Raw genomic sequence first — 25,876 nt, 5'->3', positions numbered from 1 at the left:
TGATTTCGTTTTGTTTCAAACAGGAAATAAGGCGGCAAATTCTACACGATTATAACGAAACGAAACGGGATCCTGTACACAAGGAGACGAAACGTCGGTTTCATTATTTGCACGAAAAATTGAGCCACATCAAGCGACTGGTGTTAGAGTACGACACGCAAAACTGTAGCGGCAACATGATGACGAATAGCAACAGCAACGGCAACGCGAATGGTAGCAACGAGATGAAGGGGGTGGACAGTTTGCACTACTGACACAAACTGAAAGGGCCGCCTGTTATCCTCTACCTTTTCTCGGTTGCCGGTACGCTGCTGTCTTCGTTGTCGCAGAATTTGCATTTTCTCGGCATGTTCCAAGGCTGATCTTACGGTCCACATGGTTCCTGAGTTCTATCGCCGAAACAAGTCAAGTACTCTCCGAGTCGCCGGGGTTGCAAGAAGAAGATATTAATTCGCATCACAGTTGGAAACCTTTCACGCTGTTAACGACCGTGGGCGGGTCGAAGATTTCTTATAACACTGACTTGTGCGCGACTGTGATCTCTTCGACTTACCGCGTGATCGCCAGCGATCCTCGATAAACGCTCGCCTTTGCTATTTCGACCAAAATGGTTAAACCACACCGACGAGGGGCTTTACGACAATCGGTACGTTTGAAGAGAAAAAGAAGAAAGGAAGTAAAAGAAAACATTTAAAAAAAAAAAAAAAAAAAAAAAAAAAAATAGAAAATCCATCCGAAGAGAGAAAACGAAGATAAGAAGAATAGAGGAATTCGCGGAGAAAGCCAGGTATACATGAACCAGGCGAGCTGAAAGTACGCAGAGAAATTATCTTTTTTTGTTTAAAGCTGTCCTCCGACGAGACAGGGGATGATTATGGGAAGAGGTGAAGATAGAAGGCATATTGTGAGAAAGCAGTAAATTAATTCTATTAATTAGTTACTTACCGTGCGCACGTCCAAGTGTGTCGTCCAGTTTAAGAGTACGATAGATTAAAATGATAACCACAATTGCGAATGTGAGAAGTGGGTCCAAAAAAAGGTAGTAGGGGCTTATCACGTGCCACGTCCGGAGGAGACTGTATTTCCTTTTTTCCGCCGGAAGGAAAAAAGGGCTCGACTAGCAGAGACTGTCCACGAGAATGCGCGTGTGAATCCTACACGAAGATCCGCGTGCTGTCCGCTCATTTTTCTTTCTATCTTTTTTTTCCTCTGTTTCTTTCTTGTTTCCTTTTCTTTGTTTCTTTTTTCAAGCAAAAAGCTAACTGGATTAATCTACAGCTAAGGAGAGAGAGAGACCTTTACGTTTCGTCAATCTATAGGACGATCCTTTGTTGTTTCTTCGTTCTTTAATTTCTTCACCGTTCGGGCTACCTTGACTGGTAAGCAAAATGGCACAACTTACAAAGAGAGAAAAACAAACAAAAAAACCATACACACACACAAATAATATGCAAAAGAAAGTAGGGACGAGGTTTTGTTAAGTACTCTTTTGTGTCTCTTAGAATTTACCTGCCATAAAGTGATATAATCGAGCGAACCAATTTAATTCTAAATTGACAAGCCACGATAGAAGCAGAACTGAAGCTAGAAACGGGCCTTTTGGCCCTTCTGATTCGTGCGATCAATGGTTTCCGGTTGTGTATATCGTACGCTAGAGTAGATCCATTTTTATACAATTACAGATATTTTAAATTAGTCATCGAAAGGGAGAATGCTCAGCGCCATTCGTGGACGTTGTACACGCGGAAGGGTTAAAATAAACAACAACAAAAAAAGATAGATAATAATTAAAACAAAAAAAAAAAACAAAAATACGAAGAAAGATAAAGTCGAGGTATTAGAAACGGACAGGTTTCGTAGTAATTATTTAATCGTTGACGACGATGAATATAGTATACAATATTGTACATTATGCGCCAATATTACGCGTACCATTATTATTAATGACGATGAATACCATTTAATATTATTATATCGATGCTACTGCTATTATTAATTAATATTTTTCGGATAAGTAGATAAATAGGCGAGATATCTTCGTTAGAACCTAAAATACTGGAACGAAAGGAAGAAACGAAGTTTAAATATATATTATCGAGCCGATGTTTTCCATTGAATGCGAATAACGAAAGTTTATGATGTTAATGTTTCCAGTGTCTTTTGCTGTATTTTGCTTTCAAATTGTTTTTATCGTACGGTAGCTTTACTTATTACTGTTATGTCCGATCGTTTTGTTCCGTTTTCTTTATTCGATCGATTTAGAGTTGCCTTTTTTCTTTTTTTAATTTCTACACGAACGTTCTTCCACGTTTCGTCATTTTATTTCACGTTTGATGATAAGCGTTTTGTGATAAATCGAACGGAGACGAAGGACTATCAAAAGAAAGTGTGATTGCTGAATGATCTAATGATTCTTCATTGTTATCCATTTCTTTCGCGTGATCTTCCAAAACAAAAACGACGTTGATTCGAAAGGATTTACCGAATTATCGCTCGTTTCTGTTCTTGTTGCGATTACCTACGTTTTCTGTTTCGTGGATTATCGCCTTTGAACAAGTGAACGAATTTTCATTGTTCAGTAACATTTATTCTTATTTAGGCTTATAGAAGTAGGTTTTTTAAAATTATTAATCGACCAATTATCTGAATTTTCTGATACGATTATTTCATCGATAGAAATTTCGTACTGTATTTTTTACTGAAATTTTATCTTACACTTTCCTCATTTTATACTCGAGTTCATTTTAAATGAATTTCTTTGATAAGTAATTTTATGAACTGATTAACTACCATTATACATGTTTCTGTACAATGGAAATCGAGATTCGATGGCGTTTCTTTGGCCTTAACGAGCAACGAGCGAAAAGAACCTTCGATTTTGTTTTCCAAGATCCGTTGTTTGCTGTTTTATAAACAATCCGTGCAATTTGTTTGCTCATTTACGTACTATATATCCAAGTTGACCGGAGAATATCGAGGTACGTTGCACATTATCGGCGACTACCATCGATTGGTATTTCAAAATATTATCCTAAAGAAAGTGAATTCGACGTCGGTCGAGAAGAGAAAAGGAAGAAAAGAGATAATTGTTTAAAACGTTAACTCTTTGCGACGGGAAAAAAAAGATAGGATCGTCGGTGGGGAATGCATGGCACAGTATTGACAAGTATTTTCTACTGGTTGTAACGAATTTTAACGAAATGCAAAGCACACATGAGAAAAAAAAAAGAACGTCAGGATAAATAATTTAACCTATTTTTATATATAAATATATGAAAACAAATATATATATCTAGATAAATAAAAATTAAATATATATATATATACATATATACGATTATAGAATTCTATCGTGTGTGTGTTCATAGATAAAAGGAAGAATTGTAAAATATCTAATACGAAGTATATATGGGTTGTAATTAATGGTACTAGGAATCAGTTGATATATTTCGTTGTTATAAACTGAACTACGTATCGTTTTTTTCTTTCTCTTTATTTTTTGTAGATAATAATATTATAGGCATCTTATTTTCTCTTTTGCTCACGTTTTCCTTGCAATTACGAAAAAATAAATAAAAGTGAAAATGTAATAAAAATTCTGAAATATTGATTCGTTGCGTTTCCTTTCACTATCTCTTATCTCATTCATTATTAATCATCGTTCTTACGAAGCAAGGCTGGCGTACAGTGGACAGAGAACAGTATATATTAAAAAGTTCGACAGGTATTTGTATAATAAACCGAGAACAACACAACTACGAAAATAAATAAAAATTTCCAGGCATTTTTCTTCTTTTTTTAAATTTTATTTTACGATCACACTGTCATACTGTGCCATATATATTCTACTTCGGTGTACGATGGTTCAATAGAGAAAGAAAGAAATCATAGATTTCTTCTTTCGTAGAAATTATGAATTCGATCCATGATTTTTGTTGTATTCTCCTCTCTGTTTTATTTATTTTTCCATAAAGTAATCTATATTCTGCTAAATGTGAATAAACTCGTAGACTGAATTCATATTTTATCGAATTACGTTTCAATCAAATAACAAGCGGATACAGAGAAATTAATTTATTTTACAAAATTGCACAGCGCAAAACAGCAAACACCGATCCTCTGTTGGTACGTCGATGTAGCTACCTTCTAGTATTCTACCCAAAGAATTAACAAGTCGAATTACCGATCTGATATCAAACTTTCACCTTCAACAAAAAATTGATTCGCAATAATCAATCAAAACGAACGCATTCTGCAAATTACATTAATGTTCGTTACCTGCTTTGTTCGCACCTTCGAAGTTAATCAAAATTCCAAGTGATCAATCTTTTGCTTTCACCCTGTCTCATCTACTTCTTTCTGTAACAGTTGTTACTTTTTTACCGTCCAATAAATTACATCACGTTAAACGATAGGTTCGAAATTTTACAACGTACACGCGTTTTTAGAAGCCCGGAAACACATAGGCCAGGATTAAAGTGCACTCGAGCAATCCATCTTTCGATGACCGAATCTATGAGAAATATTAAACAGACAGTGCCAAAGAGACTGAGCTAAAAGACACTCAGAACTGTAGAAAATACATAGAGATCCAAGTGCAACTTAATTAAACGATGCAATAAACGCGCGTTTCTGATGCGTGTCGCAATTTCTAAATGAGATTTGATAAGATGTCCGCACGCGATACGACGATGTTCAAGTGTGAAAAAGAGAAAGAAGAGAAAAATCAACGGGCTTGTCCGATAAATTGTTCTTTCAGGCTCATGAAACTGTTATAGTTCGCGGATGTAAGTGCTCTTAACAATGCATTTGATAACTCGTAACCGATGATGATTTCTCGAGGGTTGAACGGTTTCTTTTTCTCAACTTCCTTAGGTATTTGGTAGTTAAAATTAGTTATCGATAATGAAATATCGTAGCCAGGTATCGTAGATCGCGCGATCGATTCGCGCCTTCGAAATTAATCAAAATTCCAGTCGATCAATCTTTCACTTTCACTTTCTTTTCTCTGACTTACTTTTCGTAGATATTAAAATTCCTTTCCATTGCATTTTATTCGTCATCGAGCAATAGCAGTGCCTTCTTTCCTTTTTCGTTACCAAAAATCCCCCTCACATCTGTTATCAAAGGACTGTGGTTCCTTTATTCGTTTTTTATCCTCGTTTTTATGAACTGTACTAGTGCAAAATGAAATAGGTGTCTCTGTACCCTTTTTTTATCGATAGGTTTCTTGGAAAACCCTTGGAACGATGAACTTATTATCGCGTGAAGATCTTTGAAGCAACAAGATCGCGAATAGCGATTCACGCTCTATCACAAAAGATATATACGTAGTGTCTTATCGTCTAAGTGTCTATCGAGTGATATTTAACTTGAAGTAGAAGATATAGTTCACGTGAATCGATGTGTTATTGACTCGCTCGCATTCTATCCATTCTAATTCGATAATAATGCTACAAATGTTTTTCGTCTCTCTCTCTTTCTCTCTCTTGTACAGTTTCTTTGATTTGCGCGAAACTTACGGTCGAAATGAAAAGAAAAAAAAAAATAATAAGAGCAGAAAATCCAAGTGCCAATTCTAGCGAAACGAGAGAAAATGACTATACATATAATATAAAAAATATATATATATATACACAATATACCTAGCATAATTTTACGTGCATTATTTCTTACGCGAATAATATCAATACCAGCGAACACTGGCGAGAAAGAAAAGGCTTGAAAGATTATGTTTGCGTGGACGTTTAATAAAAAGAAACTCTTAACGTTTAAAAGAAAAGAGGATATTACACTTTCACAGTCAGTTAAATTTATTACAGTTTCAAAATTAAAAAGTGTAATTAAGAAGAGGCTATAAAATTGATAATTGATACATTGAAAATCAGGCAATTAGAATGTGTTAATTTTACTTACACGTATCTTAATAAGGTCAACGAAATAGATTATGAATTTCAAACATAGACAAGTGAAGCGTTAATTACTACGAATATGTGTTAATAAGTTGACCAAACAAGTGGAATGCGTACGATCATATTTTTTCCTTTTCTTTCTCGTTTCAGTACGAAACGCAACATTATCGAAACGGCATACTTAGATAAATTTTTAAGAGAGAATTATCGTGTCTTAGACGAGAAAGTTGTATAAAAAAAAGTGAGACGATGTGTCGTTTGTAAGTTTAAGTGATAAGTCACATCCTTAGGTAGACGTCGTTGGTGTTCATTCTGTACTTCTCACGGTCTATTTCTCTTTCCGAATCGTTAACACAGTGTAATTGTTCAACAGTCGTGATTCAGCATCGATCTTAATTAACACGTTGAATGGTGCAGTGAAATCGGCCATACACGGTACAGTTATTTAAAATTACAATCGTTTCGTTTATCAGTTTCACAAAATATCTTCGTTTCTTAGGAAATTAACTCTTCTTTCAATTACGAAAGAGATCCTGTATTTCTATACCGAATTAGGATTCTCTTGAAGAGGTATTTATAAAATACAAAAGGTTCCATCATGTTCGCTAATAGCTAAAATTGTATTCGAAACGTGCCACGAAACCCTAGCCCCTGTTCAGCGTCGTTCCATTCAACGTGCTATTTTCATGGACGTCGTCCATTGAAAATTAACGGTACGCTTTTTGAATTTAAATACGGATTAACGTCAAACCGTAGAACCGAGAGTATACCTGTTTTCGAACACAAAACATCCACGTATCCCTCGCGTTTTCACAATTTCAGTCAAATTCCATCAAGTTCATTGACGTAACTAGGATTTTCGGAGGTCCATCCTGCTCCGTACCTAATTTTGCCTACGACGGGGTATCCAAATTTTAATCAACGATGATGTAAATTAAAATTGGACATCCTGTAGTTCGATAAAACGTTTCATTAACGATAAACAAAGTGTCGTCCTTGTTCGATAGAGTACAGTTAACACCAGGTATTCTGGATGGAATGTCTCGGTATTGAACAGCTTCGAAACAATTGCCGGAGGTTATACATATATTGAATCGATATTCGAACGATCGATAAAGTCATTGAACCGAAAGAAGGATAAAAAAGAGTTCTTTGTCGAACGAACAGGTGACACTCGTTAAATTCGTTGATTGTGAAACGAAACGAAAGTTTCACCACTGTTTACCATTTTCTACGTGTTATCCTGACGTTGTTACGAAACTCGAATGATTTTGGGTATATCGGCGTAAACTCGATTCGAAACTCTGTTTTCTGTCTGATCCGTTACGAATCGCGAGTCCAGGAGAAAACGTGAAAAATGCGGTTATCTGTACGCGCAAGTTCCGGTTTCCAATTACACGCGATTCACTTAGTCGTCGTTCTTACTGTACACCTGTTTTGATAAAACCAAGCACGTTCGGATACGTATATCGGTATTTCTCTGCGTTGGAATCTTGTGGCAAGCTTTATCTTCAATTTCCGGAAGCAATTAGCCGGACTGGATTACTTATTTTTTAATTAGAGAAGCTATCGTTTCCGTTCGTTCATCAACGGTATTAAATACCTAATTTGAAACGTACAGTGGGTCTTAAATTTAAAGGAATTCTTTCAAAGGAAGAAGAGATTTCCGATCGAGCTGTTTCTTTTTCACGCGAAGCGTCAGGAATGTAGCCATTTAAATCGCTTGAAAGTCTCATTGAATTCAAATTTCGAATCCTCGAACAGAGTCGCGCGCAGATTCTCTATATCTTATCTAACAATGCGAGTATTTTAAACGAGTGCCTCGAATGTAGATTCGTTCTGTCGTCGTTGGTGATCAAAAAAATGAAAGAAATGACGGGTGTAGGAGAGGAAGTAGGTGGGGATTCGTGGCCCGAGATTGTTGCTAGTATTGTTATTATCATTTTTCTTTCCCGCTAACGTCCTTATTAGATCCTAATCGACTAGCGAGTTAGCCATGTAAAAACGGCAGTACTATATTTTCAGACTGTGATGCTAGAGACTTTGTAATACGTAGGTTGCGTGCAGATTTCGTTGGACGGTTTAGCGAAATTTCTCACCGACGCCGGACCATCATTGGTCCCGTTGGTGAATGGCGCACCGTTAATTATCGCCTTTTTCTCCTTTCGTTGATTCCGTCGCTCTTTGTTGTGCTTGATTTCACACGGTGAACCGGGCTGTCAAGTTTCTCTCCGACAACTATGCGAAACGAATTCTGGTTGCCTTTCGAATCGTACACCTGTACAATCGCGTGTAACTTGAGCTTCCCTTGATTAAGGGCAGCAAGGTCAACGTTAAATTTTCCCTAGGTTCTCCTAAAAGCCAAAGTCTTTGTTCAAAAAGTTTCTGTCGCACCCAAGTGTACATTTTTCAAGATCCTTTTATCACTTTCCTTAGTTGAAAAGGGAAGTGTAAGGGTAGGACTGACCCACCATTCGCCTTATTTGTCCATCTTCTTTACGTGCCAGGACTACAGTTACTCCTCAGGTAAACCGTAGCTCTAATACCCTTAACCGAAAGAAGCTTACGTTACCCTCGGGTGTACTTATTTCGCAACCATTCCTATTCAAACGAAGGGTGAAAACGTTAGCCGAAGATTCTCGGCAACGTTAACGTCTAACGTTCGATTAATTGCGTATCTACGCATTAGACGAGTCGACCTTTCGAAATGAGTATGAATCGATTCTATAAGCGTGCAACTAGGTTGCATAATGGTCGTAGAATTCGAGAGTCGAGTTACGTGTGTCGAGCGGAGGAGAAGGCGTTTAATATTCAAGTGGTTGCGTCGCGAACAGATCGTGATGTCTTTTTTTTTTTTCTCTCTGTACATAACGTTCATTAATCTCGACGAATATAAGTATGTGACATCATTGTACAGTACACGAATAGCCTTTAGAGATAGACACGTACGAGTGTACGTAAGCTGAGCGAGTTGAAACTTTGCTCGAGCCGTATGTTTTTTTTTTTTCAAGACGACCGGATAGGAAAGATCGAGCTAACGTGTTTGTTTAAGCAAAGGGTATTATTAGTAATCAAGATATCGCTGATAAGGATCTTAGAACAAATTCATATTCGCAATGCACGCTCCTCGATCTTTTTTATCACTTCTTATCCGTCGAGGAAGGCTCGATCGCAGAAATATCTCCCGAATGTTCATCGGGATCGCGATCCTAAGGTGCTCGCGAAAAGAAACACGCGAAAGAGAGAAAGAGAGAGAGAGAGAGAGAGAGAAATATGTAACGAGGTGAGATCACGCTATCGTGTAGCCTTCGAACACGGTGAAGATTAGGAGGACGAAGAAGAACGAAGAAACATGGTTTCTATCGCTCATATCAGATTAAGGGTTAGAGGTCGTAAAATGCCAAAAATGAGAAAAAATGCAAAAAAAAAAAGGAAATAAATAAATAGGAAATCGATCTGGTCGATTTCATTGGCGAGGAAACGACGCGTACTATCCGTAAGAAATGCTGCGTACTATCGAGAAATGTTAAGCGCTCAACACGTTCATTAGGGACCGAGGGTAATTTGCACGGTAAATGAAATAATTGAAAATAATGTGTTAGGATCGATCCACGCTCTTCGTTCGAGCAAATATTACACCATGAACCCTTTGGTGCCCCAATTTAGTAGAAAATTTGAGTGAAAATAAATTACTTTCGTATGTGAGTAAAAAAAAATGATGGAATAATATTTGATCGAAACGAAATCGAAAATTGAAGCTACTAATATGGATCGAGCCTTAAGTGCGTATTATCTATACACACTCGAACGACTGAATTGATTTAATCGTGACTTAACGCGAAACAAAAGAGATAGAAGCGTTAGGGAGCTTCCTTGTACTTCTTGGGGAACGTACTGCCCTTTCGAAATCCGAACGAGGGTTCTCCCTTTCCGCGTTCCCTCTGGAAAAGAGGAACAGGGAAGAGAACAACGACTTAGGAAAGGAACGAAACGTGTTGTTTTCCCTTTTCCCTTCTCTTTCTTTTTGTTTTTCTTCCCTTTCTTTCTTTCTTCCCTTCGGTTCACGCTGCGGAGACCCGACCGAACGAACGAACGAGAAGGAGATAGTTATATACTTACAAGAATTACAGACAGGGCGGTTAGGACGATCCCACGGGAGGGTTTCGTCCTGTTGTATAGGTGTATAATGTAACCCGTGACTCTTTTTATTGACGACGACTGCATTGCTCCCCCTGACAAAGGCTCGTATGTTCATTACATAGTTGTATTTGCAATTATTACCTATGCATATATATATATATATATATATATAAATATATAAATATTATATTCACTAATTAAAACAAAAAAAAGTATATATGTATACAAATGGAAAAATGTGGAGAGAGAGCGCGAGAGAGAGAGAGAGAGGAATTTAAATAATTATTGTTGGCGAGAATGAAGCGTGACGAACGAGCGCGTGGAACATTATCGACAATGGAGGAAACGATTTCATTAAATTGAAAGAAGATTTACCTATGTATCTCTCTCACCGATTCAAAACACCGTAAGATACACTAGGGAAAGGAACCGGACCTATTTTTTTTCTTTCTCTGTTGATTCCATTTCGCTTCCTTTTTCTTCCCCCTGCCCAGAATCCCAACCTCTTCTTCCGCTAATTATTACTATTATTATCGCTATTACGATTACCATTATTATTATTAATGTTATTATGTATGTTAATCCTTTCGATTGCGTTTATGCTCGATTTTAGACTGGGACGTGCAATATTGCGGCCTCGGGATCGATCCTTACCCGGGCGCAATTTAAGTCTGCTTTGAAAAATTGCATCTTTCAATTAAAAAAGGATAAGTAAATAAAAGATATATAGGAAAAGGAATCGTGCGAACGATCGTTTTAGAAGAAAATTAAAAGTTTTTTCGTCCAATACATCGTCGACCGCATGAAACCTGTTGTTAATGTGGGTATCGGCAATTCGATCGAGAAATCTATCGATCGTATTGTAGATGATGTATCGTGCTCGGTATCGCGTCAAACATTTCTAACTAATCGGTTCGAAAAATCGTCGAACATCGGTTCGCGTACATAAGAAACGATAAAACGAGTTTATCTGTTATCTGGACCATTTATAAGCGAATGTTTGTGTTACGTAAGTAAAGACAAACATGTAAATCGAATAGTTGTTATGCAATCATATCATTCGTATAGTGCAAGAAGGTGTTCTAATCAAACATTAAAAACGCCTGGATAATATTTCGTGTGCCTATTGCCTATACGAGCGTAGAAGATACATATTATCTTGATAACGATTCGTAACACGTTATCGTAATTGTTCAAGGTACACTGCTCAAACTTGTTAGCGGATCTATATCCAATATCTAATACTTTAAGGATTTTCTCTAAATCTGATTCGGTACAATGTCCATATATCAAATTTTTATTAACGATTTATCGATCCCCTAATTCCTTTGATCAGTGTAAGTTCTTTCAAACCTTTCGATCCGACGTTGATTCTAGCTTATAAATTTATATTTTCCAAGGTGATCACAACGAAATCCAACTATCATGGTACAATAAATAACTATTTTGACTGTAATCGTGAAAAATCGTAGCTCGAAATTGTAAGCATCTTGAAAGTTATGGTAATTTATATTTAACACGTCGATCTATACGAATTTAATTATCAAACCCTCGAAAAGGGTTGATCGATCATTTCGCTCAGAAACGCGAGACAAAATGCATTCCATTGAAATCACTTTGATCGCGATGCTGAGGCATACTCTTCGATCGTTATCGAACTAATTAAGCCATTAATATCGACGAAACAACAAGTACGCGTTGGTCACGATTAACGTCCAGAAATTGTTTGTCCATGGACATTCTTTGTGAAAGATGTTCGCGATGTTTAATGTAAGGAAAGTGATCTCTCGCGTGTCGAGGATGATCAAAACGTGCCTGATACGACGTCACGTGTCGTTGACGAAGCATACAGAGAAAAAAAAAAAGAAGTGATCCGGTGTACCGGATCAAAGGAGAGAAAGAGAGACCCCTTTTTCCAAGGTGGACACTCTTGGTTCGTTGTGTTATCGGCAAGAGAGACGCACACACGATGAGAACCGAGACGCTATTGCGCGAAACAACTTCCTCCGCTTCCTGTTACGATTCTGTTTCACGCGTACTTCCGGCCGTTTCCCCCGCGTGCTTTATGTCTTATTCGAGGGACGATGAGGAAAAGAAAAATGTAACCGTGCGTGTTAAGAAAACGTAGGAGTATCGAGAGCGATGTGAGAAATGGAGAGAGAAAAAAATACGCCACACAAAACGAGAAAAAAAAAAATTACGATGACGAAGATTGATGGACGGCGTTCTCTTTAGTAAGATTTAACGGCGAACGACCTACGATATTGCATATACGATATATTGTGTTTTCTTTTTTTTTTTTCTTTTTTCTTTTTTCTTTTTTTTTCTTTCTTTTCGATGATGATCACGACGACGACTATTGCTTGATGATTATTGATACGACGACGATTTATGGTAACGACTATAGCGCGAGAGTATGGTGGGAGTATGTATAAAATGTATTTTAAGCGTGGATAATTAAAAAAAAGAATCAATTTACATTTACAGTTTCCAGTAATGAGTAACAATACTGATGTGGGTTGTGCATAACAAAAAAAATAACAAAAAAAGTAAAGAAAGAACGTGTACACGTAACATGGCGGGCCCATTTCAATGGAGAATCGGACCGATCGAGAATCGATAATCTCAATCGAATCGCGCGCAGTCGCGCGAAATACGAATTTTCGTCCCTGTGAGGATAAAGCCTTTCTTTCCTGACTGTTCTCTTTCATTCTACTTCACTGTATTCTGCGAGTACATCATTGTACTAAGAATTTCAATTCGACGCATTTTTGAAGATTTAAATAACTTTGCTTTTGAAATTGTAATGTTCTGTAGAATATCATAAAAAACGTATTTGAAAGGGTTATGAATTATGCAATATATCGAAAAGTGAAACTGATAGAAAGCGCGCAAGAAGAAGTAGAAGAAAAATGAACATGTAGGTAAATAAGGCGTTAGAGAATGAAACAGGAGTGCCAAATCATCCGTGACTTCCGTCCCACTTGGGCAATAAATAAATGCACAGCAACTTGGCGAGAATGCAAATGTTTGCCATTTGTCCTCCAATAATCGTAAGGATTCTTAACCTGTCCGTTGTATCGATTCTTTCTTTTTTTCGTGATTGTGCTAGAGAAATGGGTATTAGTAGCGAATGCGTTCAACATCCGTTATTTTCGCTATAAGAAACTTTATTCCTCGTCGTGTATTAACGAATAACGACAATAGGAAGGGAACGAGCATTTTAGTCAGCTGGAAGAAAAAAAGAATATATAAAGTCGCGAGTCTATTTGGATGATACTTTTTGGGGTTGAAGATCGTTGCTCGTACGATCGATCCTGATAAAGTAATTTCGACACTCGCTATTAGTGCCTATCGTTTCGTCGATAATCGGGATAATAAAAGGTGTTTTCGTCGGTAATGTCGCACCTCTCATCCCAATTCGTCAAACGGACTAAAAAAAACAAACTCGAATCCGATTCTCCATACCAATGGACGCTTTTATTTAAATATACAACAAAACATACACACACACACACACGACAGGATCGGCCGTGATTAATTCTGGCAGTGGTTAAATTATAAAATGATATTTATTCGAACGACTTGCCAGGTTTCGTTGCACACAGTATGTACACACACGAAACAGTAGGTTCAAGCGACAAAAAAAGAAAAAAAAATCAATAATGACGGAAAGAGATCTATAGATTACGGATTAATGGATGAGTTATATAGTTATTTGAGAAGTTTCACGAAATATCGATGTATATATTTTAAGTTTGTATTATAATGCTCCCCACTTAATTTGTATGAAATGGAGAATTTCAAACATTAAAAATGATGAGAAAAAAGTCTCGGATCTTTTTTTTTTTTGTATTTTCGTCGAGTGTTCTTGTCGTATTAAATAAACTTATCTTGCAAGTTTAAATCGTTGATTAATCAAGAGACATTGTAAGCATAGTCTGATAAGAAAGATTGGAAGGATTATTGGTTAGATTCTACCCGTTTCTTAAAGACTGTGTCCCATTTTTATGCAAGCATCTTTTCAACACTACCACTGTAGTATCCAATAGAACATCGTCGTGAATTAAAAAGAGAACGGTCGATGCTTGCTCTTGTTCTTTCAGCGCGCTACTACAGCTGACGACGGGCGGAAGACTGCGCAGTGCAGTATCACATGTCAATGTCCGTTGCGCATGTACTTACCGGTCAGAGAGACATGGCAGGTGTTTCGGTTACTTCTTATTGTTGACTATTTTTAATAAATAAAAAAACGTTGCCTAGAAACTGTCTGAAGGACAATGATAACGTGTAGCTTAGATAACAATTTGTGAAACTTACTTTATGTAACCCACTTACGGGAGCCTTTGTAAACCATGTCGAATCCACGAGAAGCAGAGGTAAGCATTTGTACATTTCGAATCTACGACTTTTCTAATATGTACGACTTTTAATTAATGTTCATATATATTTCTGAATTATATGAGAGAACTTATATTTAGAAACCTAGAGGTGAAGTTGTTGCAACAACTTTAATACATATTAACGATTAATATCAATATTGATGCGATTAACTTTAAAGAATTTTCAACGAACAATTTAATGTCTTTTATTACGTATATTTTTATCATTATATTGAAGGTTCAAAGTCTTAAGGAGCGTGGAAATACGTGTGTGAAAGAACAGAAGTATGAAGAGGCTATGTTTCATTACACGCATGCTATTAAACTTGATCCACAAAATTATTCTTTGTACAGTAATAGATCATTTGCCTTTTTAAAAATGCATCAATATCATTTTGCTATGGAAGATGCTCTAATGACAATTCAATTAAAACCAGATTGGACCAAGGTATATATATATATACATATATATGTTAATCACAGTTTTACTCGTAAGAGTAATCATAGATAACATGTGGATAAATAATGTTTAATTAAATTCTAGTATATTAAATTGTTTGTAGGGTTATTTTAGGAAGGCTGAAGTAGAATCACAAACTTTTCACTTTAGCGAAGCTCTTCAATCTTACTGCAAAGCTTTATCGCTTCAACCAAATGAACCAACTATTTTAGAAGCAATGCATAGAGTAGCCAAATTATTGATTCAAGATAAAAGAGGTACAATTCCTATAATATGAAAAGTACAGCAAAAATGTTTATCAAATTTTGATGATAAACTATTTTATAGCTGATCAACAAATACCCTGGCTTGGAGCTGGTGTTGGTATCATACTTGGAGTTATAGTTGTAATTGCTGATTATGTTTTTACAAACAAACCTACATTAACGGTACATGTGTTTAAGTTTTAAAAATAGGATGTCTAAACAAATTTTTATAATAATTCTATTTCTTTTTTTTGTTATTAAATATAGCATCCTCTTTTGATGGTCTTATTGACAATGTCCATAGCAATGCTAGGTTTTGGCATTGCAAAGGGATTTCGTTATTTCGTAAAACGTCAAAGAAAGTCGCTTTTAGAACCACCAGTGGATCTTTTTGGTAATGATAAAGAAGAGCTTGATGATATTGAAGCTGAAATGAATAATGAAAAAGAGAAACACCCGAAATATAGCAAAGCGCAAGCGAGACAAAGATTTAAAAAAGGAAAATCATAATGTGTTTTGATACTAACGACGTACATGAGTTTTTATGTAAATTTTATATTTTAAATCCATACACTTTTTAGCATCTCAGGAAAACTTCGAATATTTATGATCAATACTGTTACATTGGTAGAAAAATATATACATACTGTTGATTACATTTCGAAATTCAGTTATTATTGAAAAGAAAAAAGTTTGTATTTTATGTTGGAACATTCATATTTGATGTGTTTGCTGTTTAATAATTTATTTATTCCAAATATGATTGTACTTAAAATTGTTTCAAATATATCACGGAAGATAAGGCTGCAGTGAAACTATAATTATTGGTAAGTTATGTGGTACAAATACTTTTAAATTTAAAATTAAACAAAAAAATTCATTGTTATATGAATTGTATCAACATTCAATCATATAAGAGGTTTCAGTTCTTAGAAAAGGTAGCAGAAATTATATGCCATTTACACTTTTTACACAATTGTATTGTTGGATCAAGTACTTTAAAAATTGTTCTTATAGCCTATATACCAATTGTTCTTACAATCAAAATGAGAGAAATTATTTACACCTCTTAATCTCTTGCACTTCTTCAATACAATAAATATAAGTGAATTCTACCTTCTAAACATAATCAACAAAATGCTTTCAATCTATTGTCAAGTACCATATTAAACAATGACAAGACAGAATGTCTGAATATGTGTACAATGAAGCATGTTATTTGAATTTCAAAGTTTATAATATATGTATATAGTACAGTGTATGTACTATACATTATGCTTGAAGCATGAATGTATATGACTTAATACACAATGGAAAACTTTTACATTTCTGAAGTTCACTTCTTCTTCTAAACTATATTTACCCTTCTTGCTCTGTTACTAGTGTAACTATTTAGCTAGTTAAAGCTAAATCGTCGTCATTATATTATGCTAGAGATGTTTCATAATTCTATAATTAATGATCTCAAAGATTAACGTCAGTAATCTTGATTTGTTCGTAATACGCTTTCAGGAAATAGCACACTTAAAAATGATGACGCTATAAAACACGTGTATGAATTTATTTTTCTTTATGAACTTTTTATATGTACATATTAATGAACATTTTTCGTGCAACCGCGGTATATTACATTCAGCCCGAGAAACATCGATATATTAAACTCATCCATTTATAACTCGTACAACGACTTATCATATCAATACTGAGGTAATTGAATCAGTATCGTAGTACATGCATGATCGAATCTCTTCAAGTCGGTTTTGTTAATATTATTATTATATAGCTAATTAAAATTTGATAGTTTAAAATGGTTTTATAAGAAAGAAAATAGAAAAACGATAATATCCGCTTTAATGGAAAATGTTAACGATAACACATTTTTTACTCATCCGCAATGGCAATGCGCCAGGTGTTCGAGACTCAGTTATCTGTAGATCACTGAGAGCTCGTACAGTATAAATTCAAATGAACAAGCTGTTACTCCATAAATACATAGTCTTTAGAACTATTTATGATAGTGTAGTTGATGGCCTCAATTAATTAACTAATAAAAAAGGAACATATAGAACGCTTCCATTAAACATTAAATCCCAAACTAGTAGCACACGTCATCTTTTCGTTAACGCATATTAGTTGTGTACATTCATGTGCGATTGTAAGAAGTAATCTAACGGCGCGATAGATCAGCGCAAGAAAATTAACAGAATAGATCCAATCTTTTATTAGTTACAAAGTACATATATTTGCGTTAAAACAATTTTAAAAACCAAACAGATATTCACAGGATATTAAAAAAATCAATAGGTATGTTCTAGAATTATATTCTTTCATTTTTTTTTTTAAATACTTAATCCATTTTTCTTGACTTTTCATAGCATATGAACGATCAAATTATTTACAACTTAAACGATCATAGTCTATAATAAATTTGATTAGCTAGACTAAAAACTTAATTTTTACTACATTTTTGGGCATATTCAATCTTCTCTTTTCTGTCTCCATCTTATACAATCCTGATGTGAGACTATTCACAGTACTGTATTATGCGCATGCGTTCATTGACGTTTACGTAGGTAAGCATTGTAGAACACACAGACTGGTCATTTCTCTCCAAGCCTTCGAACAGTTCGCATCTGTGCGTTAGAAATCAATGCAAAGTGAAAAATTTGTCTGGTTTTCAACGCAAATTAATTCTCCATTTTGCTACTTATTTATTTCACTTAACTATATTATTGTACAGTTTTAGAATTAGTTTATTATGAAACAAAATTAAACTATACATACGACTATAGTTAGCTAAGATAATATGTAATTGCACATAACAAAGCAATGTGCTTTTTCTTTTTAAACGTATAATAATTCACCGTAAAAATTTATTCTGTGATTAGATAACAAATTGCTTAAAAATTAAATGCGGAAGTATTGTAGTCGATTTGTATCCTAAACTAACATCATGAATCAGCATATGTTTAAACAATAATCGTAACTAGAACGAAAGTCAAGTGGTACAAACGTTTCTTGATCTTTGAGTGATACTTATGAAATATGAACATTTCCGTGAGAAAATCGAACCAGTTAAAGACGTTTCTGATTAGTATCTTAACCAACAAGTAGAAAGTAAGAAATAATAGGAGATAAAAATGATTATACAGTAAGTGCTAGAATAAAAAAGAGAAAGGAAAATGGGGTAGTTGCACCACGGATACCTGGAAGAAAGCCTTATACATCGTAATGGAATGCCAGGTCCGTGGCCGCCGCACTTATTAGGGGTTAGGTTGACGTACACGGATGTATTGGTCGAAAGCAACAATCTATTCGATGAAATGATTGCAATACATATATAATTACATCATCATACAAAAACAACAGCATTTATGCGAAATTCGTAATCACAAAATGGCAAAAATCCAGCAAGGAACATAAAAACGACGTAGAATAATACGAGGATACGAAAAGCGGGAAGCATGGCCGGGGTCCCCGATGCGATTAGTTAGCTGGTCTCCCCGTGCGTACGTGACACGCGCACGCGTGGTTTATGCTGCAGGTTTGTATCTATCTAATGAGCCAGGAAGTGAATTTTAAGCACCCCAATATTCCAATATTTATAATTTTTCAAAAAATTCCAAATAACTATTTTATGTTTATTTCTTCAAGGACTGTAAGATGTTACAAGTACATCACTTTCACAATTATATCGTTTTCATTTGTTACAAAGATCGAATTATTTGTATAATATTCAAAATAGTTTAAAGTTAAAATGCGGATGACCCGTTAGTATCACTTCTATTCCTTACTAGCAAATTTATTTTCAATTATTGGTTTCAGTTTTATAGCAACTAATCTTGCTATATGTATGTTCATACGTTTCCTTTGCGTTTGGCATTGCAATAATGTTTCAAAACGTTACACGATTTTTATTTTTCAAGTCTTATTCGCAGTTTTCAAATACATGCAACAGTTTGTTAGATTTCATGAATTTATGGTATTCCACGAAATCAATGAATTAACGTGTAAGGTATTTTTTTGTACGTTATAACGTACGTTTAGATTAGTGAGTCATGCCGTGATCTATGCATGCTATGCAGGATAATATACACTCAGAGCTATTTTACATATTACTTAAGATTTGTATATTTCACCTGTTTAAGTATCTGTAAAATAATCATTTCCATATACGTACGTAGAAAGAAGTTAACCATATTTACAAGATATGCACAATGATATAATGTCAACTGTAAGGAATCATTTGAACGCGGGAACACTAAATCGTTTTACATGAAGTTTGGCACAGCAAGTACACTAATAAGGTTCAGAGACACTTTGAGGTGACCGTCCTTTAGGTGCGCACCCTTAATAAATACGTTCCTGCAAGCCGCACTACTTTTCTACGGTATCCCCACCAATGCCCATCAATGTGTACGGGTTGGTGACTAGTGATTGGTTGAACTGGTGATTGGTAAAAGTGGTAGGGAGCGATCACGTCACGAAGTGAGGCCAAGAAGCGACGAGGCGCATGTATCAATGCGCAATCGCATCGGAACAGTTCAGGGAGTCGGGGAGGTCCGTGGTAAGGAATAAACAGAGTGAAGAGACCGCGCGAGAGACGAAGAGTGGGGAAAGAGAGAGGGAGCAAAAGAGATAGAGAACGAACAGGCAGTGAGACGATCACGATGCACGGAGGCGAGCACAAGCGGCCAGGGGCACAGGGCTGAGGGCTGAGGGCTCGACAGGGCCTGGAATAACGTTCACGGGACGGCCGCGGGCCAGCCAGCAGCAATGGAACAGGCGAAAACTCCCGCGTCCCGGCTACTTAGCACGAGTTGCATAGAGAATAAGGACGACTTGGAAGAGGTAACATAAATATTTGAAATAGTCACTGGATACGTATCGGGTGCTAGGGGTTCCGCCATTGTTGCGATGGTCGCGCACGTCGCTAACCGCGCGGCGCCACACGTCGAACCACGCGTCTTAGCGGCAATATTCGAATCATTTGCATAATTATGAAATTAATTTGTCTTACTTACTGATGATCAGTAATGGTTCATTTAGCAGCGATGATATAGTAACGACTGCTACCATTCGATTCTAGCGTAAGAACTTGACAATTTTTATTCTAAGACATTAATAAAATTTGTTTCCTTTTCAGAAATTTGAAAGATGTTATACAGTGCTTCAGAACCTGACTGCAGGACTGTCAGAAAAAGAAGCCCATGATACGCTAAACAATGCTGTGTGTAAGGATAAAACACACGAAGAAGTTTCATTAGGGTTGTTGGTAGTCATTCTGACAGATCCCCAGAGTGCTGCAAAAAGTTATAGAGACTTGACATTAATTACCAGAGATGGTCTTGCAATTGTATTAGGACATCTTAATCAATTAGTACTTGAAAGATACCTGCGACTGAATGATGTGACCAGAAGTCAGCTATTATGGCTCCTAAGAGAAATGATAAGAACTAGTGTAGCTAGTGTGGATAATCTTTGTTTAAGTTTATTAAGGCATGCAGCTGGTGGAGATATTTCACCAAGAAATTTATTTTTAGTTGATGCACTTTTAGATATTTTTCAAGAGAATAGGCCTTGGTTGGATAAGTTTCCTTTTTTAGTAGCATCTATTGTTTATACTTATTTGCGATTAATAGAAGATCATAATGCACCTCATTTATCCGGTTTGCGTCAGAAAGAAGTTACCTTTACTGTATCTCTGATAAGAGAACGTATGGTTGATTGCTTAGTTATTGGAAGGTAAATAAATTAAAACCTTTGATTCAGTATTTATAGTAAAATGAAACGAATAAAACATCATTTTTGTTTTTAGGGATTTGGTACGCTTATTGCAAAATGTTGCCCGAATACCGGAGTTCGAGGCACTTTGGAAAGATATGCTTCTAAATCCAAAATCACTTTGCCCAAATTTTAACGGAGTCCTTCAACTTTTACAAACTAGAACTTCTAGAAGGTTTCTACAATCGAGACTTACTCCAGATATGGAAAGAAAACTAGTATTTTTAACAAGTCAAGTTCGTTTTGGTAATCACAAACGATACCAAGATTGGTTTCAAAGGCAGTACCTGGCCACACCAGAATCGCAGTCATTACGATGCGATCTTATACGATTTATCGTTGGTGTTATTCATCCGACAAATGAGTTGTTGTGTTCAGATATTATACCGCGGTGGGCAGTAATAGGCTGGTTATTCACCACTTGCACATCAACCGTAGCTGCAAGTAACGCTAAGTTGGCATTATTTTATGATTGGTTATTTTTTGAGCCAGAAAAAGATAATATTATGAATATCGAACCGGCAATTCTTGTAATGCACAATTCTATGAGATCCCATCCACCTGTCACTGCCACATTGCTAGACTTTTTATGTAGGGTAAGTTAGATACACTGGCTTTTGCTGATCGTTTATAACTGATTAAGAAAAATTATATAATGTATTCTCTTCTAATAGATTATACCAAACTTTTACCCACCTTTAACCGAGAAAGTGAGGAATGGAATCTTTTCGTCGTTAAGACAGATTTTAGAGAAAAGGGTTTTGCCAAGTCTTTATCCTCTATTTGACAGTCCGAAGTTAGATCGCGAATTAAGGAGTAAAATAAGAGAAACGTTTAAGGAATTCTGCTTACCACCTAATGCAGATCCCGGTAAAGTTACTAAAGTTACACAATATTGCATGTTTATTTTATTATTTACTATTCTAATACAGTGCACTGAAAGTAGCTTACTGCACAAGAACATATTAAATGGATATTGAAACTGATGTATTGTCTAATATCCTGTACAGCACCGTTTACAAATGCACCTGAAGTAAATTACTAAAGGGTGTTGCGAGAATCCGAAATTGTCGAAAATCCGATGGTGAAGGCAGGACATTTTCAGGTTCTAGCACACCCTTAGTAAATATACACTTTCTGTACATATTAAATTGAAACAAATAATCGCAAAATCTACTTATCGTATATTAATTTGGGGTTTACATATAAGGGTTTTAACAAGTAAGGTGTTTCCAAACGTAATTAAAAATTCATCTCTTACTATTTCTTTCTAACAGAGTTTATTATTCACCATTTTTCATGCTTACAGCACGTTCATTGCTTACTAACTTTGGTTTTTGCACGATCTTTTTAAGCAGGAAATAAGGTTCCTGTATATTCAGGTAAAATGGAGGAACTTAATAAGGATCTTACACCAGGAGCCATACTGGAGAATGCAGCAAATGCGCCAGTTGAAAACAATCACGTAAATCAAGACCCAGAACCAGCTTTCAGTGATGAAGAAGAAGAGATACCGCTAAGGTCGGTTCTTTTCGTTTATGTATTTTATGCTACATTGTGCCACATTTATTGAGAGTATCACTGTATACATGAAATATGCACATATATTTTACAGGATAGTGACTAAAGTAGAAGAAGAGGATGAAGAAGATGTTCCATTAGCGAATGTGAAATTGAAGAACGAACAGAAAAATACAAACTGTGTTGTGAAAAAAGAAGACATTACATCTCAGTTAAATTTAATTTTAGAACCAGAATTAAGGACTGCTGTGGACAGTTTGCACAGTGAAACAGACAATGAAGTGAGGTGTCAGACAATGGAAAGGATAGTACAAATGGTGGTAGAAGATGAAATAGACGCGGAAACTATACCAGGATTGGCTTCTTGCATATCAACTATCTTATCCTCACAAATTACCTCCCAAATATTTCCAACAGATAATTTGAATGAAGAAGCCTTGACTGATAGTATAAGCACACCGTTGTTCGTTATGTTTCGAAATCAGTTTCAGTTGTGTAAAGAAGAGGACAATAGGCGGAAGCTTCTAGCTCGGGTATTAGCAGAGATGCAAAACGTCCAATCAAGAATAGGTTATCTTTTACTTTACTTTTTGAAAGTATGGGGCAGGGAAGAAGAAAAGCGAGAAGGTGAACCAAGGTTTGTAATGAAATATAAATTGTCCGAGGAGAAGAAAATTCGTACTTTTCATTTTATATATTTCGTGTTTCAGCAATGTATTAAATGATGTTAAGGCGTCGGTATATAAAGATTTTTGTGCACATCGAGAAAAGAAGTTAGATGCCTGTTTGGTATCTGATTTAAAGGTATATAAGTTTTTAAATTAAAAAAGAATGTAACAAAGTAATAACATTGTTTCATCGCATATGTATATTTACACATTATCATTTTTATAGCTGTGCCACGAGGATAACATATTTATGCTTTGTTATCTTGTGCCTGATATATACATGGGATTTCAAAATGTGACTTTAGGAAATGTTCAGTTATTGCATTTGGTGGTGTCGACCGTTGATGCATGTCAATTACAAGAATTAGTCTGTCAAATAATGCAAGGTCACTTAAAAATGTTAAAGAAGGAATCGTTTACGTCATTATTAACAGCAAGTTTAAATTGGGAAACATTTGAACAATACTGTTTTTGGCAACTTATTTTTGCCCACGACTTTCCAATCGATTATGTACTGCCTGTTTTACCTAAACTACAATTCCGTGACCATGCAGAAGCATTAACATCGATATTGCTTATGCTGAAACAAGAAAAGTAAGTGAATCATTAACTAAAGAAATTACTGAAATTAAGAACTTACTATTAAAGTTAACGATCTTCAACAGGCCAACGTTAGAACTTTTACGACAATTGCTTGCACGACAAAACGTGGACGGAGACATGTTCGTTGTAGCAGCGTTACGTTATTGGTGTCGCGATTACGAAGAAAAACTTGGAGAATTGCTTGCGAATCTTTTAAGCACTCGTTATCCTGCTACTAGTCCAAATAAAAGAAAACGATCGGGTGGTAAACACAACCAACAACCTGGTCCACCCAGCGGTGAACAGGTCCTTGGGCATTTGGATCAATTACGACAACATTGCACATCGTCTGCTGAATTGCAGCTGTATCATTCCGAAGGAATGCAAAGAGCTTTGCAACAAGCACAAGCGGCTAGTAGCGATTCGTTAAGAAAAAGTTATGGAGATTTATTCGCTCTGGCGGAAGTTAACGAGGAAAATGAGCCTCCCCCACCTCCGCCAACAAGTTCAGCACGAAAACATGCAGCAGCGTCGACTGGAGCCGGCGGAGGTGCTGGTAAAGGAGGTCATAGAAAAACTGGTGCTAATACGAGGGAAAGATCTAGTTCCAAAAGGCCGCCTCCTCGATATCATCTTACCAGTACATCTAGCAGTGAGGTAAATACGAGTTTGAAAGCAATATGGAATATATCACTTTTTACAGAGTCTTTAATATTATCTAACAATGTAATCCCATATATGTTGCAGGAGGAAGAGATCGTGAATTTAAAACAAGCAAAAAAGAGAAAAAAAATTAATCCAGTGGGTTCTGACAGCGACTGACCACCCAGTGTCTTCAAACGTCACATGGACCACGTCACGTGTGTGCAGCAAGCTAAACTAGCCCTAAGAATAGTAAGATAATATAGTATATATAATAGATCTCTATTTAGCGCGATTTGTAAATATAGTATATGTCGAGAGTGAATGCGAAACAAATACCGATCATGTGATCTTGCACATATTTCGCAGGCACAGTACATTAACAATGTTGACAGATTCTTTATTTCCATTAATTCCATTATTTGTGTCAAATACATTCTAACGAAAAAGAAGATATATATATATGTATATATATATATCTAGGATATATGTGATATTTAACGCGAAGAACAAAAATTTATAAATACTGGTTATAGCTTTTCTAGGTAAATACATATGACAGATCAACTTGTCATGACACGTCAATACTCTGGACTTTTATTTAAAGGAGTAAAGAGGGTTTTTGTATCATTTATCTGTCAGATAAAGTTACCGAGAGGCAAAACTAGTCATAAATTAAATTATATTTTGATATACTCTTAAATATACGAGGGCATGGATTTAAGAGTAGAAAATTGAATCTGACAACATTGTAGAAAGGGATAAAGTGACACAAAAGTTCTCTCTGTGATCACTTTGTTTCTAACAAAGAGAAAAATCCATTATTCGTTATTCAATTTTGTGGTTGACCTCGAGGAATGCGGACACGATTGTATTTAGAATTATTTCGTAATTTGTTTATTAATTTTGTGACTAGTATACTTGACCCTATTGTCCAAATTTCTGTCACTTCGTTTTTTTTTGTTTTTTTTTTTTTTTTTTTTTTTCCATTATGCGGTAACTATCGATAAGGACTCGCGTCTCACAAAACAATCAACGAGGGGGAGAAATGGTTACTTTTGTTGCCATAAACTGTGAACGCAATTTGTACGGAATCGTTAAATAGCTTTTTATTAGAATTAAGGACCTTCTGCAGGAGAACAAGGATGTATCAATAATGTCTCGCTCCAGCACGAAGCGTACAGTTTTACGACCAAATGTATTTTACGTCTGCGCTTAGTAAGCATAATCATTCTAAAGACGCAAAAAAATTTTTATATTTTGCACGATGGAAGGTTGTCCGTTTTTTTTTCTAAAATCTAACGTTGATGAATAAAAATACGATCAGTTTTTATTTTAATCGTAATATTTACGATATAGTTATAACCACGAAAATAATACGTCTTTCGTTAAATCAATTTAAAATTCGTGACAGTATTTTATTTAATATTTCTTATCATTCGTGAAAGTAAGATACGATTCAGGAGAGACACCTTCCAACGAGCATAGAACCAGGCGTCATGTACACTTAAGTCCTAGAAAATGTAAGTATGAAGTATCA

At 35.7% G+C, this 25,876-nt stretch overlaps 3 protein-coding genes across 4 annotated transcripts in view; all 3 read left to right on the top strand.

Annotated features, from left to right (window-relative positions):
- The window catches only part of Su(Tpl) (Suppressor of Triplolethal), a 76,345-nt gene extending 67,423 nt beyond the window's left edge, over nt 1–8,922 (top strand). The window contains exon 10 of the mRNA XM_034340237.2: nt 24–8,922. Coding sequence (XP_034196128.1) covers nt 24–254 — 231 coding nt within the window. The 3' untranslated portion in view covers nt 255–8,922. The remainder of the gene's footprint in view (nt 1–23) is intronic.
- A 141-nt stretch (nt 8,923–9,063) lies between these two features.
- Nucleotides 9,064–15,795, top strand: LOC143305740 (sperm-associated antigen 1-like). The gene is made up of 5 exons (XM_076690536.1): nt 9,064–14,431; nt 14,673–14,882; nt 14,998–15,151; nt 15,222–15,322; nt 15,407–15,795. The coding sequence occupies exons 1-5, from the start codon at nt 14,408–14,410 to the stop codon at nt 15,647–15,649; spliced, it is 732 nt and encodes a 243-aa protein (XP_076546651.1). The 5' UTR covers nt 9,064–14,407; the 3' UTR covers nt 15,650–15,795.
- A 3,868-nt stretch (nt 15,796–19,663) lies between these two features.
- Nucleotides 19,664–25,319, top strand: IntS3 (integrator complex subunit 3). 2 transcript variants are annotated; one of them, XM_076690533.1, is made up of 10 exons: nt 19,664–19,990; nt 20,286–20,884; nt 20,958–21,519; nt 21,598–21,793; nt 22,306–22,444; nt 22,539–23,081; nt 23,155–23,248; nt 23,339–23,706; nt 23,778–24,351; nt 24,442–25,319. In XM_076690533.1, exons 1-10 carry the CDS (start codon nt 19,916–19,918, stop codon nt 24,514–24,516), a joined length of 3,225 nt encoding a protein of 1,074 aa, XP_076546648.1. In that variant the 5' UTR covers nt 19,664–19,915; the 3' UTR covers nt 24,517–25,319. The 2 variants fall into 2 exon arrangements, with proteins under 2 accessions (XP_076546648.1, XP_076546647.1); XM_076690532.1 differs by having other exon boundaries at nt 22,279–22,444.
- Nucleotides 25,320–25,876: the final 557 nt, after the last annotated feature.

This window comes from Osmia lignaria, chromosome 10, assembly GCF_051020975.1.
Source record: "Osmia lignaria lignaria isolate PbOS001 chromosome 10, iyOsmLign1, whole genome shotgun sequence".
NCBI classification, from domain to species: domain Eukaryota; kingdom Metazoa; phylum Arthropoda; class Insecta; order Hymenoptera; family Megachilidae; genus Osmia; species Osmia lignaria.
The sequence above is the reverse complement of the archived record's forward strand: the minus strand, read 5'-3'. Positions and strand labels throughout refer to the sequence as shown.

Bases quoted from the DNA above. Each gene is read 5' to 3' on its own strand.
- LOC143305740 (XM_076690536.1), top strand. From the start codon at position 14,408: ATGTCGAATCCACGAGAAGCAGAG. The intron at 14,432-14,672 runs GTAAGCATTTGT...ATTATATTGAAG, and splicing joins CGAATCCACGAGAAGCAGAG to GTTCAAAGTCTTAAGGAGCG. The intron at 15,323-15,406 runs GTACATGTGTTT...TATTAAATATAG, and splicing joins CAAACAAACCTACATTAACG to CATCCTCTTTTGATGGTCTT.
- IntS3 (XM_076690532.1), top strand. From the start codon at position 19,916: ATGGAACAGGCGAAAACTCCCGCGTCCCGGCTACTTAGCACGAGTTGC. The intron at 20,885-20,957 runs GTAAATAAATTA...TTTTGTTTTTAG, and splicing joins GATTGCTTAGTTATTGGAAG to GGATTTGGTACGCTTATTGC. The intron at 23,082-23,154 runs GTTTGTAATGAA...TTCGTGTTTCAG, and splicing joins AAGCGAGAAGGTGAACCAAG to CAATGTATTAAATGATGTTA.